Below are 18583 nucleotides of genomic sequence, written 5' to 3' on the forward strand. Positions count from 1 at the left end.
TTAGCCAAAGCCTTAGAGTGAGCATGGCCGTAAAACATAAGGGCACATCTCCTCTGATCCAGAAATTCCATCTCTATGTATTTACCCTACAGACAAACTACCATGTATAGGCGATGGTCTTGGTCAAGGATTTTCAAAGCAGCAGTTTAATAATAGTGAAATATTAGAAATACTATAAATATTCACCAAAAGGAAGCCAATTAAATAAAGGAGAGTAAATACGGCAATGGAATATTATATATCCATTAACAAAATGGATAAGACACATGTATGTGTGGATATGGAATAATCCCTAAAGTATATACTTAAATTAAAAAATAAAAGCAGAATAGAACTATGCATATCTTAGGCTATCATCCATCTACTGGTATAAATGTGCACATCTGCATAACAGATCTGACAGGATACATGAGTAATCATAATAGTAGTTGTCTCTGGTGAGAGCAGAAGCAAGGAGAAGAGGATATATTTTCCTCAGCACATTCTTGCATTTTTTAATGACTGTGGCATTTTAATCTAAACTATTAAATAAAGTGAAGCATCAAATATGCCCTGTTAAGTACAGCATTCCCCGCCTCAAAACCAGCCTATTTCTTTTGCACTTGACTTTTGTAAATGCTTAGCAAATCATGCCTTACCTAAAAAGGAGTAATTTAAAATCATTTGGTCAAATCTTTTTCTGTATAGATGCCCCCAATTTTTAATCCAAAGATGTCTGCAGAGGAGCGATTAGCACATCGGTTGTTGTGCTCACAACAACAAAAACTCCAAGAGGTTCTCATTATAACTCAGAGACAAATTCTGAGACTATACCCAACCTTTCCCCTCACCCCACTTTGCAAACTGCAGCTTTTCAATGAAGAGCTGTATCAATTAGCACAGCCAGTCGGTTCTTAGAAGCCGAGCTGGATCCTGGGCTATTATTAGTTTCTGAACAATGGCTTGGAGGGAAGGAAAAAGGAAATAAAATCTACACTAGGCTTTGAATTTTGAAACCACTATTCTGGGAAAAGACAAAATTGTATCACACAGATGATTTAGGGGATTCACATCATGAAATGAGTTCTGCTGCTCTCCCTCCCAGAACTAAAAAAAAAAAAAAAAAAGAAAAAGAAAGAAAGAAAGAAAAAAGTTGCTTCATGGTGTCTTAATTGATGACTGTATGACAATACGCTTTTTGTTTTATTTTTTTTAACTACTGAAAATAATTAATGTTGTTTTTAAAAGTTAAAAGGGAAAAAAATTAAATGGCAAGGGCACACTGACATCTGCTGGCATTTCATAAACTGTTTTTAAGACAGGCATTTGTTCCAGACACTGCTCTCCATTTATTCTCGGGCGCTGAGGCTCATTGTGGCCTACAAAAATGAATATTCCCCAATATGCTCCCCAAAATGATGTAAAGAGAAGACCATCAAGGAATGAAAGCCTAAGAGCCTCGTTCCTCTGGACTGGACTCCCTCCCTTCTTTCAGGAAAGCATTCTGGAGCTCTGGGGAATGAATAATGCTACTTTTTATTATTTTTTTAATAAGTGGAAGAGTTAGACTGGAGGCAATTTAAATCCGCGAGCTGCTTCCCTTGATTTTTTTTTTCTACAAAAGGGAATCTCACCAATCCTTGTCTCAAAACAGTGAACAAAGGAGGGACCCAGGGTAACAGCACTCTACCTGCACTGGAAGAGCCAGGAACATAAAACAGAACATTCAGGGATCTCAGAACCCAAGAAGCAGCGTAACTAAAAATGTGAATAAAAAGGGAGGGCCCTGAGAATGTTAATTTTAGCAAAGAAGCGAAAGGATCTCTGTTGTGCTAACAAAAGACTTCAAAACAGATTAAAAAATGCTCAAGTCCCAGAAGGTTGTGCCAATGTCTTTTTAATCTGCGATACTGACGTAGAGCCAACGAGAGGGCAATTGTGGGGTCATCGAAGGAGAACAAATGGCTTTCTCATGAAACTTTATGGATGTTATGAAGATATGTGCCCAGAGTTGGGGGTCTGACTCTGCCTCCTCAGAAGTTGTCCCTGGCCGAAAGAGCACACTCACGTGTGGAAGACCTGAGTCTAAACAGAGCTGTGTTCTGGAGATGTGAAAACCAGAGAGCCCAAGTGCCACTTCTCCCCCTCCTCAAGGGTTCAGAAGTCAGAGCCCCCCATCAGCACCACTGTATTAGCCTTGTTCCCTGTCCTCCACCTGCAAGCCACACACGCATACACACCTGCACCCCCATGCACTTACACAAGCACATGCACACACACCGGCACCCGCGTGTGCACGTACACACCTGCAGCCACATGCACGTACACATGCATCCCTGCACTGTGTGCACATACACATGCACATGTACACATACACCTGCACCCATGTGCATGGACACATGCACACAGCCCTGCACCCACCTGTACTTAACACTAGCGTGTGCACACAAACTTGTATCCTCATGCACATACACACACACACCTGCACCCATGTGCACGTTCATACACACATGTACACACATACACATACATACCTTCACCCATGTACACACACACACACACACACACACACAGCCTTTATCCACTGATGCTCCCAGCAGTTACTCCCTCGCCCTCAGAGCTGTCCTCTCATCTGGAATACATCTTTGAGGAAGGGTACAAACAAAGATCTTACTCATTTCAGAGAAAAAGAACATTGGGTTTCAACAACAGACTTCTACTCTGTTCTCCAGCTTCTCCAGCTACATCAACTCACTTGCTCAAGCTGCTCCAGGCTCCAAGGGTCATGTTGCGGTTTTCAGGACCTGTGTGGAGCACTCTCCTACCTGAACACACTGGTACTCAGCACAGCCCCTCCCCTGTGTCCATCTCCCTTCCGTGCATGACTTGGTCCTTCTCATTCTCCAGGTCTCAGCTTAAATGTCACCCAAACGTCTCTCCTTGGAGAGACCTTCCCTCACCCTCCGGCATAATATGGCCATTCACTCTTTGATTACATTAGCACTCTACTTTGTTTCCATCTTAATACTTACAATAGAGAATTATGCTGCCCGCTCATTTATCTTCATGTTTTGTGATGGTCTCTCCAACTACAGAATAAGCTTCATGAGGTACAGACCTTGCTGGTCTTGGTCACTGGTCAGTATAGTGACCCCAATATAGTATCTCCAGTGCTCAGCACAGTACCTAACACAGGTCTGATAATGTCTACCGAACGCTTCAGAAAGGCAATGAGTGACCCCATAAAAGTGATCCTACATGTCATAACTCATGCTCCAGGGAAACTTTTTTTTTTAAATGGGAGAAAATAAGAAAGAGTGTCTATCTGCACTGTTGGGAATCAAAATAATACTCCTTTACTCCAGGTATAGCTCAGGATACCAAGCACTGCACTAGCTTGTCCTATTTTCCAGGGATTCCTGGTGTTTTAAAGGACTGTAATTTATTTATTTGTCTTTTAACTTGCACCTATCTCAGATATATTTATTTTAGCTACCTCGTGTGAAAATTAATCAAGGGAAACCTCACTAAAGTGGAGTCAGGAGGACAGAAGGCAAGGTAAGAAGGGGGAGCCTTCCCACCAACATCCATTATAGGAGGAATTGAAAATTACAGCCCCCAATAGAACAGTCAAAAGGAAAGAGCCATCATTTACAGATCCCACTGAGGAAGAATCCACACTGCCTCTCCTACAGCAATCAACTACCCCTGTAGCTTACCCAGTGAGCTATCATCCCCCTGGACTCTTGCTTCTCTCCAAGGGACTTTTGTTCAAAACAACCCCTTCCAACTTCCTCCTTCTCCATAATGTTCCTCTCCTTAGCCTGTGAGATGTGCCTATGGTTTTGCCATAGCTTGCGTGTCCCAAACTGCAATTTTCTGTTACTCCTCAACAAACATGTTTTTGCTGGTAAAAAGCCTATTTAATTTTTAACGGTAATACTTGCAGATTATTTTTCTAAAAAATAAAAAAAGCAGGGCGCCTGGGTGGCTCAGTTGGTAAAGCATCTGACTTCGGCTCAGGTCATGACCTCACAGTTTGTGGGTTCGAGCCCTGCATTGGGACCTGTGCTGACAGTGCGGAGCCTGCTTTGGATCCTCTGTCTCCCTCTCTCTCTCTTCCCCTTCTGCATGTGCTCTCTCTCAAAAATAAACAAACATTAAAAAATTTTATAAACAATTAAAATTAATAAATAAGCAACATAAATTACAATAAATGGTAAATTAAAATAAAGGCAGAGAAGTAAAATGGACTTGACAGTGAGGTTAATATGCAAAACCTATGCTAGCAAATCCTATTCACTGTCAAGACTAGACTCTAAAATCAGCTCTGAGTTTGAGGCACCTAGACAGCTCAGTTGGTTAAGCGTCGGACTTCAGCTCAGGTCATGATCTCACGGCTTGTGAAGTTTGAGCCCTGCATGGGCCTCTGTGCAGACAGCTCAGAGCCTGGAGCCTGCTTTGGATTCTGTGTCTCCCCCTCAGTCTGTTCCTCTCCCCACTCACACTCTTTCTCTCTCAAAAATAAACATTAAAAAATTTTGTTAATAATAAAATAAAATCAGGTCTGAGCTTCCTGGCTGGCTTTGTGAAAAGGGAACATGATCAGTTGTTCCACATAACAGTGTCTGGTATAGAAGTACCAATCACTACCTCAGGAAAGGAAAAATTCTTTGTGACCCTGAGACCAGAAATGACACTGTGATAGCCAACAGAGGCCTCAGAAATATCACCACAGCAAATAGCAGCAGGAAGTATCAGTTCTTCACAGCTCACAGTCCTTCTTGGTTCCCCTTATTTGTCTTCCATAATGTTGCATTATTTTCACTCGGGGTTTTAGATTCTGCTATCAGTCTTAAACATTAGTCTAAACTATCTACTCTTTTTCTGTGTATATACAGAATATCTATTTCTTTAAAGATAGGGTCAAAGGACTTTTTTTTTTTTATAATCTCATTATAAGCCAACAGCAGCACAGCACAATTCAGTCGAACTCCATTTATGGAGTGGGGACATGTGGTTCCTTATCCTCATGACATACTCTCAAAGAACACTGTAAATTCAAACAAACTAGGCTTTGAGTAGTTCTTGGAGAGAAAGCTCTTGTCTGAATGCTACGGGTCAGTGAACAGATGAGGTATGCCTACTCCAAAGTGGTCATGGGATAACTGCTTCCCATGCTTTACTCTGGAGCACCAATCCTTGCTACGGGAGACAGAATCATCCATCCTCTAACAGACAGGGACATGAAGCCTCAGAGAGGTGCAGTGACTCACTCAAGGTCACATAGCTAGAAAGTGGCAGAATTTGGACTCAAAAAAATTAGGCACGGGGCACCTGGGTGGCCCTGTCGGTTGAGTGACTGATTTCAGCTCAGGTCATGATCTTACAGTCTGTGAGTTTGAGCCCCGCGTTGGGCTCTGTGCTGATGGCTCAGAGCCTGGAGTCTGCCTCGGATTCTGTGTTTCCCTCTCTCTGCCCCTTCCCCACTCATACTCTGTCTCTTTCTCTCAAAAATGAATTTTAAAAGTTTTTAAAAAATTAAAATTAAAAAAAAAAATAGGCACGGCTGGCTCCAAAGCCTGTGTCCCCTCAAACTTTTGCTCTCAGGGAGTTTGGTCATTTCAAAGCTTTTCTCACTCCACAGCAACTCCATTAGCTTAGGTCAATGTGTCATCATGTCCTTAGTTAGCTAGCATCCTACATGCTATAATTCAGACTGACCAAACTCCCCAGATCAGAAATAAGAAGCCCTCCCAGGAAGAGTCTTCTGTTCTTAAAGACAGGTATCAATCTCCTCCTTACACTCCCCAAGGAAACCCCTAAAATTTTCCAACCTGTGCAAACGAAAACTACTTTCTTTCCCCTGGAGAATTGCTGCACGCGAGCTCTCCATTATCAGGCTTTGCAATCAGCAGCAGCCTAAACTGGACTCACCTTTCTAAGGCTGCCAAAGGAAAAGACGTGTCACATGGCCATGACTATGAGCCATGCCACAGGCTAGCCTTCCCTTCAGAAAGACCTACGGAGAAGCGGCTCATTCCCGGGGCTTCGTTAAGAGACTCATTCTAGAATATAAGCAGTGACCCCACAATCAAGACGGAGGGTGTGTCCCAAGGGACACGAACACAAAGCCAGCAGTGCTGGGATCTAGCCAGGGCCACTGTTGCTGAATCAGCCTCTCGATTCCCCGCTCTGTCACTTTTCATAACGAGTCTAATAAATTAGTGTTTCTCTCTGCCAATCAATCAGAGCTCATGCATATGGCTGCTGTCAGGCAGCCTCTGCAGGCAGAACTCCATAGAGCGACTCAGGTCTGTCAACTCCTTCAAGTATACGTTAGCAGCTATGCTGGGTTCCTCCCCTTCACTCTCAATTTATCATCTTGGTTACAGTCAAAAGGAAAATGAAGGAATCATATTTTGGAGCCAATTTGCTGCCTGGAGGAATTGTGAAATTCTAGTAGCAGCAGTAATGGTAATAATGGTATCATTATTATTAAATGACAATAATCATTGCTGCTACCATCATAGCAAGCATCCCTACTAAACACAAACTAGATGGTTTGTTGGGATGGTTATTATCTCCATGTAGAGGGGGACACTGAGGTGCAGAGAGGTCCATTAAGACCAAAGGTCATGGAGCAAGAATGTGATGAAGCTGGAACTGAAGCCAGACAGTGTGATTCTAAGATCCTAACTGCTGCCCTGCCCCACCTCCTGTCTCTAAACCTGTAATGGTTCCTCTGCGGGGTCACTCAGCACCCAGCACGTCCTCTTGGTGCAGAGTAGGTGAGACACGCACAGACTCTGGAAGCAACTGCGTGACTCTGCAACCTAGTTGTTGGGCCTCAGGTCCCCCACCTGCAAAGTTGGGATGATAAAGGGCTTGTGAGAAAGAACTGAAGAGATCCCGTACGTGAAGCCCCAGCAGAGAACATGCTTCCAACAGGTGGTAGCACTTACGCTTATGGAACACATGATGGTACAAAGAAGACAACTTTGGACACCTCAGTCCGTGCCCCCATCTCTGACTCTATGCTCTAAAACTCACAGGAAACAGAAAATTGAGGAAAAACCTGGCCTCCCAATGAGTAAGGTGGTTACACAAGTTGATCTATTATGTTGGCAAAGGTCTAATTTTGTTCTCAGAAGAAATGAAAAGGGAGCTAACTCAGATGACAGAGTGATCCTGCCTCTGTGGAGCGAACAGTGGTTTGCATGCTTCGTTGAGGGGTTGTCAGAGCACTGCCAGCTTTGAGAGTATTATCCCCAAGGACTGCCGGTAGCCAGAGAGGTGGTCCCAGACTTCCTGCGAAATCATACTCAAAGCCTGAGCCTGGGGGTAGGGGCCAGAACCCAGGGCTCTCAGGATCTAAGTGAAGGCACAGAAAAGCAAGAGACAGACTGCACCAGTTCAGACCACTCTTATGAAACAAAAAAGATACATCGTGGCAAGTAGAAACAGGTGCTCTGCTTTCCTTTTGTGCCTCTGATTGACTCAGCATCACTTCTGAGAGCAGCTCAAGTTAAGCAGCAAGGTCCCCCTAACCTCTGCAATGCACTACCTCCTCCGTCCCTAGCATCTCCGAAAGGCAGCAAAAGAGGCAGAGTATGCAGTGATTAGTTTCATGGGCTACAGACTCAGACCATCAGGTTCAAAGTCCTGGGTATGCCACTTACCTGCTGCAGCATCCTGAGGCCAACTGCTTTGCCTGCCTAAACCCTTCAATCTATCGCAAAATGGAGACATGAAGAGAATCCATCTCAAAGTGTGTTAGATGCATCAAAGGGAATAACTCTATTAACATACCCAGCATCTACCCTGTGCCATGCACCACGCTAGATGCTAGGGATACGGTGATGTTTGAACCAGGTGCATGCAGGGTCCACCTGGAGCTTACTGTTCAGTACAGTAAGAGAAAGAGATGAAACAGATCACTCAAGTGCATAGAAAGCTGCCCCTGGGGTAAGTGTAAGGAAGGGGAATCCACACAGGGAAAGAGGGAGGGTTCCCCCGAGCAAGGGTTTTGGGATGGATGGGTGGAGGAGAGCAAGGTGAAACGCAAAGTGAGGGGGATAATCACCTGCCAGAAAAACAGAGCTCAGCACATAGCAATGCAGGCAGAGTACTTAGCACAGCTTGTGTTGTGTAGGAAGTGTTCACAACATATACACTTCTTACTGTCACAGTGTATCTAACCGGCTCAGACAGAGTTCCAGGTTTGTGGATAAAGAGACACAGGTTTGCGTCAAATTTGGGAAGAAAGTTGAGCTACCCGGATGTCCAAGCCCTCCATCAAACCATACCTCCACCTTCCAAGACCAGGAGAGTCTCCAAAGATGGACAATGTCAGTCGTACTCAGAGCTCTGAGGAAACAACCCCTTTCTCCTGTCAGTATCCAACATCACAACCGCCAATGGGAGAAACACATGGGCACAATCTGAAAGGAGACCTACTGGAATAGACGATCGATAAAGGGGATCTGTGTGCAGAAGAGATGCCAATCAAGCTGCTGGGAAGATGTGTGTGGCGGGGGCGGGGGAGGAGTGGAGTGTTCCCTCTTTTTTTTTTTTATGTTTATTTATTTTTTATTTTTTTTAAACTTTTTTTTAATGTTTATTTATTTTTGAGACAGAGAGAGAGCATGAATGGGGGAGGGTCAGAGAGAGAGGGAGACAGAATCTGAAGCAGGTTCCAGGCTCTGAGCTCAGCATAGAGCCTGACGCAGGGCCCGAACTCACGGACCGTGAGATCATGACCTGAGCTGAAGTCGGACGCTTAACCAACTGAGCCACCCAGGCGCCCCGTGTGTTTATTTATTTTTGACAGAGGGAGAAACAGAGTGTGAGCGGGCAAGGGGTAGAGAGAGAGGGAGACACGAAATGTGAGGCAGGCTCCAGGCTCTGAGCTGTCAGCACAGAACCCGATGCAGGACTTGAACTCACAAACAGTGAGATCATGACCTGAGCCGGAGTCAGATGCTTAACCAACTGAGCCACCCAGGCACCCTGGAGTATTCCCTCTTTGAAGGCACTCCTAGATAAAGAACTAAGCCGGACCACATATAAAGATACATGCTCAATGTTGTACCCACACACAGTGAGCATTACTGAGAAACTTGGGATTCTTCTTTCCTATAAACTCATCTTTCTTCTTGAATCGAAGATTTTGCTCTCAGAAAGGAAAGGGAAAAAACAAAGTTTAGTTTTTTAGATGTTGTGGGGCTTACCCTTCCAAAGACATAAATATATCATGGCATTTCTCTGCATTAAATCTTCCAATGGCTTCCCACTGGCTTAATATCCAGACTCCCTACCAAAGCTCAAGGACCTGTATGACCCAACTTCATCCATACAATGGGATCACTGCTTCTGCCTCAGGGCCTTTGCACTTTCTGAAACTCTCTTCGTGCAGATAACTATCCTAGAATGGAAATTCCATCATCACAGGGTATCTATACATACTGATCACTCTGCATTTCAAGTGCTTTGAACAGTAGTTGGCAATGCACAGTAAATACTCATGGGAGGAATGTATAGCTTGAAACGTGTCAGCTACTTCTTTTCATTTAGATTTCAGCTCAAATCTCTCTTCCTTGGAAAGCCCTTCCAACCCACTCTCTAGCATATTGTCACATTATAATTTCTGTAACCCTTAATCATTATCCTTATAAAAATACATTTCCATCCCTTGCTTACTGTCTGGCTTTCCCCATGACAATAGAAGCCCCCAAAGAAAAACCTTCTCATTGGCCTTGCTCCCTCCCTGAGCAGAATGTCTGACATGCAGTGTCTCCTGGATAAGTGTTTATTACATTAGGCTTTCCTCCCCCAAGAGAGACATACCCACCAGTGTATCATGTCCTGTGTCTAGTGATCAATGACAAACCAATGGCAATGATGGCAGCTCCCGGCAACTACAGACACGAAACAGGATGATGACTATCTCTCCTTAAAACCCTGTATGTCATTTCCATCAGACCGCTCAGACCTTACAATCTAGAGAACCATGTTCTGTTGAAGTCATCTGAATGTTCTGGGCGCCCCTCATTTTGAAGCTCCCTCACTGATTGATTCTTTAATTAAAGTTTTAATATTTATACGTGTGCCCTGAGGCAGTATTTTAAATAATGAAGGTAGGCATCAGGGAGAGCCTCAAGACTCCTTTAAAAACATTTCTCCATGTTTGAGGTCTTTGGCATAACAAAGTTTTCTCTCAGGCAATTCGGGGGAATGTAAATGTGACAAATTGCCAGATGATTTTAGGAAAGTGTACCAGTATTAGCTGATGAGGATGCTTGCTATGTATCTCCCATGCTGGGCGGCAAAGGTAGACCTAGCTGCCCTGTGTCCTTCAGAGCAAATGCACTTGGATTTCAAAAGTCTTCATCCATGCCGCTGGGAAATCGCTGGGTCCCCAAAGTATTTTCTGTGTCAGATCCGATTTCCCTCTTGGAATGTGTTCATTACTCCACACATCAGCTTAAAGGATGCAAATAAAATGGTCTAATTTTTGGAAAGGTGAAATGCCAGACATATTTATACAGAGCAGACCCAATTTTCTGGATGCCGAAAAAGAAAAAAAAAAAAAAACTTATCTGAAAGGAATTTTATAAACTATAATGGTTTGGTAGGGCTTGAACTGAAAAGGCTAAACTTGTTTAAAAAAAAAAAAAGTCATCAGAGATGTGAGGATGTCTGAAAGGCCTGTGCTCAGACCTTAGAGGAGTAGGTAAAAAAATAGCATCAATTATCATGAAGAGAAAATAGAGCAGAAAGGGTCAATCCCAGGAGGAAAAAAATGTTCTCAGACCCACGTTTCGGCTTGTTTCTGACTGGAAGACTCTGGGACCACAGGGTGATATTAAAAAGACAGTGTGTTCTGAGAAAAGGAAGATTTACTGAGATGATGCTTTCTTCCCAGGAGACTGAGGAGAAGCAGGCCTTTCTGTTGATTTGAAGAAATGCACAAGTGCTACAAAAACTTAGTTTCGGGGCATCTGTGCTTGTTGAGATGGCATCGAAGGTCACCAGACTGCATCCGGGCCAGTGGGCTGCACCTCTCCCCCGCTCCTTGGAACATGTGGCGAGCAGGAGACTCTCTCAGAGAGACTGAGGCTTCTTCTGAGCAACCTCTCTTGATTAACCTCCCTTTTTGTTTCCTTTTCATCTGCTGTTTAAGAGAAAGTGTGTGTGTAAGGGAAAATGCCTGCCTACTCTATCCCATCAAGTGTTATAAGGCTGAAAATACAGGGTATCCAACTTGATTAAGGGGAGGGGGGGAAACCCTAACATTATCCAGGCACTTACCATGTGTCAGACCTTGTCCTAAGTGTTTAATGCTTTATTTATTTATCCCTCAAGCCCTCTGGGGCCAACACTACCACTGAAACTCCCATTTAACAGGTAAACAAACTGAAGCACAGAGAGGCCAAGTAACTTGCCCAAGGTCACACAGCTAGCATGTAGGGGCGGGCTGTGGTTTTCTCTGTGATAAAACTCTACTCTCTACAACCTGTGAAACACCCCAGAAAACTGTAACAGATGATGCCTGTTTCTTCCTAACCCAACTCAACCATGAGCTAACATAGGGAAAACCCAGTGGATTCCTCTGGAACCAGGGTTTCCCTCAAAAAGTGGAAGGTTTGGAGTCAGCCCCTGTTTGCAGCACAATACCTGCCAGAGACACCTTTACCCTGTATAGGCCCCAGGTCCTCTGCCTCTGAAGAAAAAAAAGTCCTTGGCCAAAAATAAATCTGCCTGTGTCTCCAGCCGGGTCCTGTGTGGTCACTTAAAAATTGAAAGGATTCAGGTCCTCTCATTTAAAAAAAAAAAAAAAAAAAAAAAAAAGATAAATGGAAATGGAGGGTAGATGAACTAAGACAGGGGCTGAGAGGGATCACCAGCTGGGACGCACTGGGTTTAAATAAATAAAGAAGTAAATAAATAAATAAATAAATAAATAATCGTTACTGTTATAAAAGAAAAGTCAAGTTATGGCGCATCATATTTCGGCTCAAAGCTATTCCGCAACACCTCCCCCACTTCTTTACAAGTTCCACTGAGAAGACCGGTGGTTGGGCACCAATCCTCCACACCGCCAGGCGCGGATTTCCGAGCACGCGAGCAGCCCCGCCCCAAACCCTCCTCGGCTGGCAGGTGCACCCTGGTCCCTGCCAGTACATAAGTGAAGGGCCCCCAGCTCCCTGGCGGCAGGGAATGGAGTTGGTAATTCCTGGGCTGGGTGGGTCCGGGTCCTCCCCCTTCCTTTCCGCTCGGGCAGCTTCCGGGCTCTTCATGACACCTAGTCCCTAGACCTAGCACCTTGGAGGCTCCAGGAGCATCCCTGCCAGGTGATCCCCCAGGCAGCGGAGATGTGGGAACAGCCCCGTAACCCCGCCCTCACCTCCATCCTTGGAGCTGAGAAATTGGAGCAGAAAACGGGCGACCCTGGCCTGTGCTGCCACTCTGTTACCGCCGCCCCCAAACACATACCCCGGGGTGAAGTTCTAAGACGTCAAAGGACCCAAGGGGTGCGGTGTGAGTTTCCGGGTCCTGAGCTCCCAGGCTGGCCCCCTTCCCCAGGGCTGAACTCGCGGTGACATCTCCGGGCGTTTAGGCCAGTACCAATAAACACGAAGCTCTCCCTCCAGCTCAGTGACCCTCCTCTCTTCCCCGCCTCCCACAGGAGGTTTGGCGTTTCTAAACCCGCCTCGTAGGCCACCAAAGTACCTCCTCCCTCAGACCTCGAGAAGGGGGGTGGAGAAGGCAGCGACCCAGGGCGCACTGAAATCTCGCTTCCAGCCAGCCAGATAGACTAACCAAAGTGCGCAGGCAGGTTCCCGCCGTTCTCTGCACCTGGGACTCGCTCCCAAGAGGCAGACAGGGCAGCCTTGGCGCTCCGGAGGGGCGCTCTGGGGCGAGGAAGGGCGTGCTTATGGAAGTAAAGCGCTAGGGCTCACGATCCCGGCCCCTGAGCGAATGTACATGGAGATCTTTCCACCACACAGAAAAAGTTCCCAGTCCAGCTCTTCCAGCCTGGCGCTGGGAGGAGGTCAGCTCTTGGAGACCTAAGTCCTTCCCCCGTGGGACCTTTTGGGCTAATTGGGGGGTGGGGGGAACGCAAAGGCGGTGATTCCGCTTGGACTTACCTAGAACTCCCAGCGAGCCTAGCTCCAGTCGTCTTCCGCTCTCGTCCCCAGACCCTCCAATTCCCTTGCGCTCTCAGCACCCCCAGTCACACTCACCATGAGCTGGAGGCGGCGAAAGGGGGTGCTGGTTTCTCCCACGCTGTCCGCAACTTCGCGGGCAGGTCAGCCCCGCCCTGGCGCCCCTGCCTGGGCGATGGACTGGGCACAGCTGGGCAAGGCGCGGGTTCGGACAGCCTGGGTCCTAACGGCCACTTCCAGAACGACTAGAGCGCAAGGTTCCTCAGTGCCGAGACACCATCCGCTCCTCCGTGCTCTGCCTAGGTCGGAGGCTCAGAGTTCTCTCACTCCGGACGCAGGGGCGGGGCGCACGGCGCTGTCCCCTCCAGATGCGGGGAGCCTCTTTCGTTCCTTCCTCCTCCTGTCCCGGAGGCGCACGCGTGGGTCCGGCCGCAGCTGCCTTTGCTGTCCCCAGGACTGGCAGAGCGCCCCCGCCCCACAGCGGGTGCACCCGGGGGCTGGGCCGCAGCGCAAGGGATTCCCCTCCGCGAGTTCGGGTTTCCCCACCCGTGCAGACCCCGGGCTCTGTCCGCTGCAGCAGCCCGCTGCTGCGAGAACCACTTCAGGGCAGCACCGTCTGTGCCACCCGCTCCAGCTGGAGGAGGAGGCGGCGGCGCGGCTCGCACCGGGACTGGAAAGGAGGTGACCTTCAAACCCCGCGCTCGCGCTTGGGGAGATCGGGAGGAGGGCTGGGGTGATGAAGGGGAGCGGTGTGCGCCTGGTCAGCCTGTGAGAGCGCTTGCAGGCGGACAGTAGACAGTGGAAAGGAGATCTTCAAACAGAAACACAGATTAGAAAATAAACAAAGGAGAACAGAGCGAGAGAGCGAGCAAGAAAACGTGTGCATGTGTATGTGCGTGTGCGCGCGTGTCTATGTGTGACTGTGTGTGTGTGTGTGTGTGTGTGTGTGTGTGTGTGTGTGTGTGTGTGAGTGAGAGAGAGAGAGAGAGAGAGAGCGAGAGCGAGAGCGCGAGCTGGCGAGTGTGCGCGCGCGCGACAGGCAGCAAGCAGCCCAGGCTGCGGAGCCAAAAATAATCCGGTGCGAGCGGGAGTGCCCCCTCCCCCTCCCTGTCGCCAGGACCGCTGCTGTTGTCACGCGTGCAGCCTCGGATTCCAGCAGGCAGTGGAGGGCAGAACCCGGGTCCGCAGGCGACCCTGTGCCTAGGTCTTCGGGCCTAAACAGGTGAAGGGGGGAGAGTTGGAAGTGCGGGTCATGAGCCCGAGTCTTTTGCGTCCCTAGGTCCTTGTCCCAAAGTGGAGTCGCTCATTGATGCCCGGGCCCCGCTCCATCTTGACCCCCACGTTTCTTGACGCCCTAAGGAAATGCTAAGTGGAGGCTGCTCCTTGCCCCCATCCATTTCTGTTCTGGGAAAGTTGTCCGGTGAATCTTGAAATCTACGGCCAGACACAGATGGAGCCCTATCCGAGATGCAAAAAGTTATGGAGGCCAGACACCCTGCAGGAAGGGAATGTGCACTGTGGCCCGTGCCCTGGCCTCTTGCAGGCTGCCTAACCCAGGACTCTGCAGGGGTCTAGAGACTGTCCTCTTAGCAGCTGCCTTAGTACCAGAATCCCTGTGACTCCTAAAGAACTACTACCACTCAATAAGGACTTCCTTTTTTTTGCCCGATGCAGTAGAAGCATTTACATTGAATTTTCTCAACACCTGATGAAGTACATACTGTAGGCTCAACCAGGTCCCCAACCAGGTGCTCAGAGAGGTTAAAGCAATGCTTCTTCTGGCCCACCTGGACTCGCTAAGCCAGAAACTCTGTTTGCTTGGAGGCTGTTGATTTGTTTTTTGGATAACTGTTTTAGGTGAGTATGCTGCACAGCAAGGTTGGGGGGCCACTGGGGTTATACTTTGCTGAAGGCCACACAACGGGCAAGCAACCAGGATTTCAGGGCAGGTCTTCCTAACTTAATGGTATGTGTCACCTGCCACGCTGCCTTCTCAGGGGCAACTGGGATTGGACAAGGCTAGATTCTGGCCTTGAACAGTTGATCTGAGGCTCATGTTCATTTTCCTGCCCACCTCTTCGAATGTTTTTGTATTAGCAGTAAGGCTCCTCTTCCAAGTAGGACTATGAGATTTCCACAAGTAGGGACCATGTTGCATGTTTTTGCTTTGCAACATGAGCGTTTCCTAGTCCCTAACAAGGAGCAGACCCTAGAGTTCTTCTGCAATCCTGTCAGGCTAGGGTTTCTTCCAATATTAGGATAAAACAAGGAAAGGAAACTTCTAACTACAACTGGAATTAAAAACAAACAAACATGTTATATGTTATCATCATTTGAGAAAATAAGTTTGCAAAATACAGAAAGTCATCTGTATCACTGGCCCCGGTAGATGATTTTGCAATTTGGGTTGGTTTTACCATATGCTTTCTTAGGACTCTCTTTGATAATAATATATTTGTATGTAAACAACTTTTTTTCCCTTTATACTAGTCTCTTACCCTTCACTGGTAGCACAATGAAGCCATAAATCTGGGTTAGTAACATTGTAATCATTTCCTCCAGAAACTGTTTACAATGGGAAAACCACCAAATTTAAATGTAATTGTCTAGTCGTGCAGGGAGATAAGATGGGTTGTAAAAAAGGTATTCTCAATTTAAAAGCAAATTATCAATAATGAGAGAAGAAATAAATGGCTGTTAATGAGAAGTTCTGTTGAAATATAATGTTTTTTGCAAATTCACTAACAGGAATTGTTTCCCTGTGCTCCTTCATTTTTATTCCAGAAGGGGGAAAAATGAATGCAATCATTTAAGGCAAAAACACTGGCTGTTGTTTCATTAAAATGGGTAATCACTAGGTGCTTTTATTATTTTTTAATATATATATTTTTTCTCTTGGAAGTGAAATAAAACAGATTTAACTATCTTAAAATCAAGGTCAGTCTGAGTCGATTCTTGACTTTTTCTGGAGTCAAAATAAGCCTAGATATATTAGCTATGAGTATCAGGCATGAGTCACTGGTACCTGTGTTGCTTTGTGGCTTAAAAAAGCTTTGTACATGAATGAAGGAGACGTTCATTACAATTTAAAGCAAAATTAGAGTGCAGATCAATATAGTATGCTGTTATGCTATTCATTTGGAAACTATTTGTTTCTTTTCACATTCCAGGCAGAGTTTCTGTATCATTTCTCCATATTGAGTCACTTCTAGGTAATGAGGGGTGCTGAATTAGACAGCTCCTGGGACACCCCCGGGCCAAGACCTGCCCAGCTGTGGTGGTAAAGAACATGGAGACTTTGGCTCCTCCTACTGGACATAAAAATTACTTTGCAATCTGTGATCTAAACATATGTCAAAATGTCTTCCATAAAGCTGGTAGGAAAGAATGACTTTGTACCCTCATTCTTTGGCTGCACTAACAGTGTTCAAAGTGTTCAAGATCCATCTACAGTGTAAATCTTCTCTCACTTTCAAATTTAGTATCTTCCTAAGGTTCCTCATGGCCCTCCAAGATAAAGTGTAAAGTCTTCTACATGAGTTACAAGCTTCTAGATGAGTTGGCTGTCATTTTATGTTGACCCTCTGATCTGGAGATAATCTCCTCTTCTTGCTCTCCAACTCTTTGCATATGCTGTTTCCAACCTGGAACACTCCTACAAACTCTCTTTTCCTGGATAGTTTATATATAGCTTTTAGATCTCCATTTAGGCATCCCTTTCTCCCTGCCAACTCCCACCTCTCCACACACCCCTGCACACATATAGATAAGGCCAGTGCCTCTCTTTGAACTCCCTAAACACCTCTATTTAGTTTTATCATATCATTTGTCTTCACCTACTGTAAATGTTATTCTCCACCATTAGACTGAAAAGTTCCTCAGTGCTGGGGGCCAAATGTGTAATAAGCTCAATATATGTTTGGTGAACCTTCCTGCTCCTTTGTGGTCACTGCTGTCTAAATAGAATGACCTCTCTGAAGTAGGGTGAGATCAATCTACTCATCCATTTAGTCCTCATTCTTTAAGCCATCAAACATGTATCTCACTCAAGGACTAGTCTCTCCTGTAAACCATTTCCTATATAAACTAAACACAGTCCCTGCACTCAAGGAACTTATACTCTAATATGGTAAGTAGGTACATAAATAAGTGATCTCAACAATTGAGAAAGATTTCATTGTCTACTGAATGGGAGAATATAGTCAGACATGGGGGGAAGAGGAAGGTCAGACAAAGCTTTCTCGAGGAGATCACCTCTAAACAGAGAAGATAAATAGAATTACCCTAAGAGTTGGGTGAAGGCCATTTCTGGAGAAGAACACAGGTTAGGAAACTATCTGAAGCAAAAGGGAGCATTTCTCCTTCAAGGAACAGCAAATCTATTCGATATAAGTAGAGTCATGCTAAATTCAAAGGGCTGGAAAGTAGTGCATTAGGCAAGGCAGTGAACGATGAAGCTGAAGATACCGACTGGAGCAAGCTCATAAAGGGCCCTGAATTGAAACAACAGGCATGTTTGCTTTATCAAAAAGCAACTTATGAGGAAATGATTCAAAAGCATTCCAGACCTACCATCCATAATTCCAGTACCCATGGCCTTCACATTGCGCTGCCTTCACTGATGTATCGATGATCATTTTTGTTATTTGTTCAAGAACTTTTCCAGATGATCAGTGTAAACGTCTAGGGAACCATAGGATTCATAGGTTACTCCAAAGTGCTCTAGGATTTTTTAGGATGATGAGTGGTACATGAAGATAGGAGAAGGATGAAAAAAAGCAAACTAAAAATAACTGAAGTAGTAAAGCATCCTTCTGTTTCTCCTCCCAAAGGATACTGTGCAATAGCAGTCACTGAAGAGAAGATTTTCAAATTGATTTATAAATGACTATGATCAAATAAAATTCTTCACACAATCTTAATATTATGTAAGACCTGACTTGCCCTCAAGTGCTCAGTCTTCAGGCTTACCTCAAAGCTTTATCACAGTCTAGGTCAACTAATGAACTAATTAAATAGACTGAAGACCACAAGGGAATGAATTTCACCTCATATTCTCTATTCCCCCTTCAGTCATTGGGCACATGGCAGATACTCAATATATAGTTATTGATTGGTTGAACTAACTCATGATCTATCATGAAGTTCAGGAGTTTGATATTAACCAAGGCATTTAATACCGGGAATAAGCCATCCAGTCTCTAGGGATGAGTTTCCTTTTTCTGAAAAGATGCAAACTTACACACTGTTTAAAAATGTCTTTAGGGGCGCCTGAGTGGCTCAGTCTGTAAGCATCTGACTTCGGTTCAGGTCATGATCTCATGGTTCATGAGTTCAAGTCCCGTGTCGGGCTCTGTGCTGACAGCTCGGGTCCTGGAGCCTGCTTCGAATTCTGTGTCTCCCTCTCTCTCTGCCCCTCCCTCGCTTGCTCT

At 45.7% G+C, this 18583-nt stretch overlaps 1 protein-coding gene across 26 annotated transcripts in view; it reads right to left on the bottom strand.

Moving 5' to 3' along the window:
* Positions 1-18583, bottom strand: part of RBFOX1 (RNA binding fox-1 homolog 1) — a 2070746-nt gene that overhangs the window by 1455814 nt on the left and 596349 nt on the right. For 2 of the 26 annotated variants that reach the window (XM_058711270.1, XM_058711266.1), the window contains exon 1: positions 13230-14103. The exons of 23 other annotated variants lie outside the window; for them this stretch is intronic. In XM_058711270.1, coding sequence (XP_058567253.1) covers positions 13230-13232 — 3 coding nt within the window. In that variant the 5' untranslated portion in view covers positions 13233-14103. Of the gene's footprint in view, positions 1-13133; positions 14104-18583 lie in introns of those variants that run through there. One more of the 26 variants, XM_058711265.1, reaches the window with a different exon arrangement.

Source organism: Neofelis nebulosa, chromosome 18 (assembly GCF_028018385.1).
Source record: "Neofelis nebulosa isolate mNeoNeb1 chromosome 18, mNeoNeb1.pri, whole genome shotgun sequence".
NCBI lineage: Eukaryota > Metazoa > Chordata > Mammalia > Carnivora > Felidae > Neofelis > Neofelis nebulosa.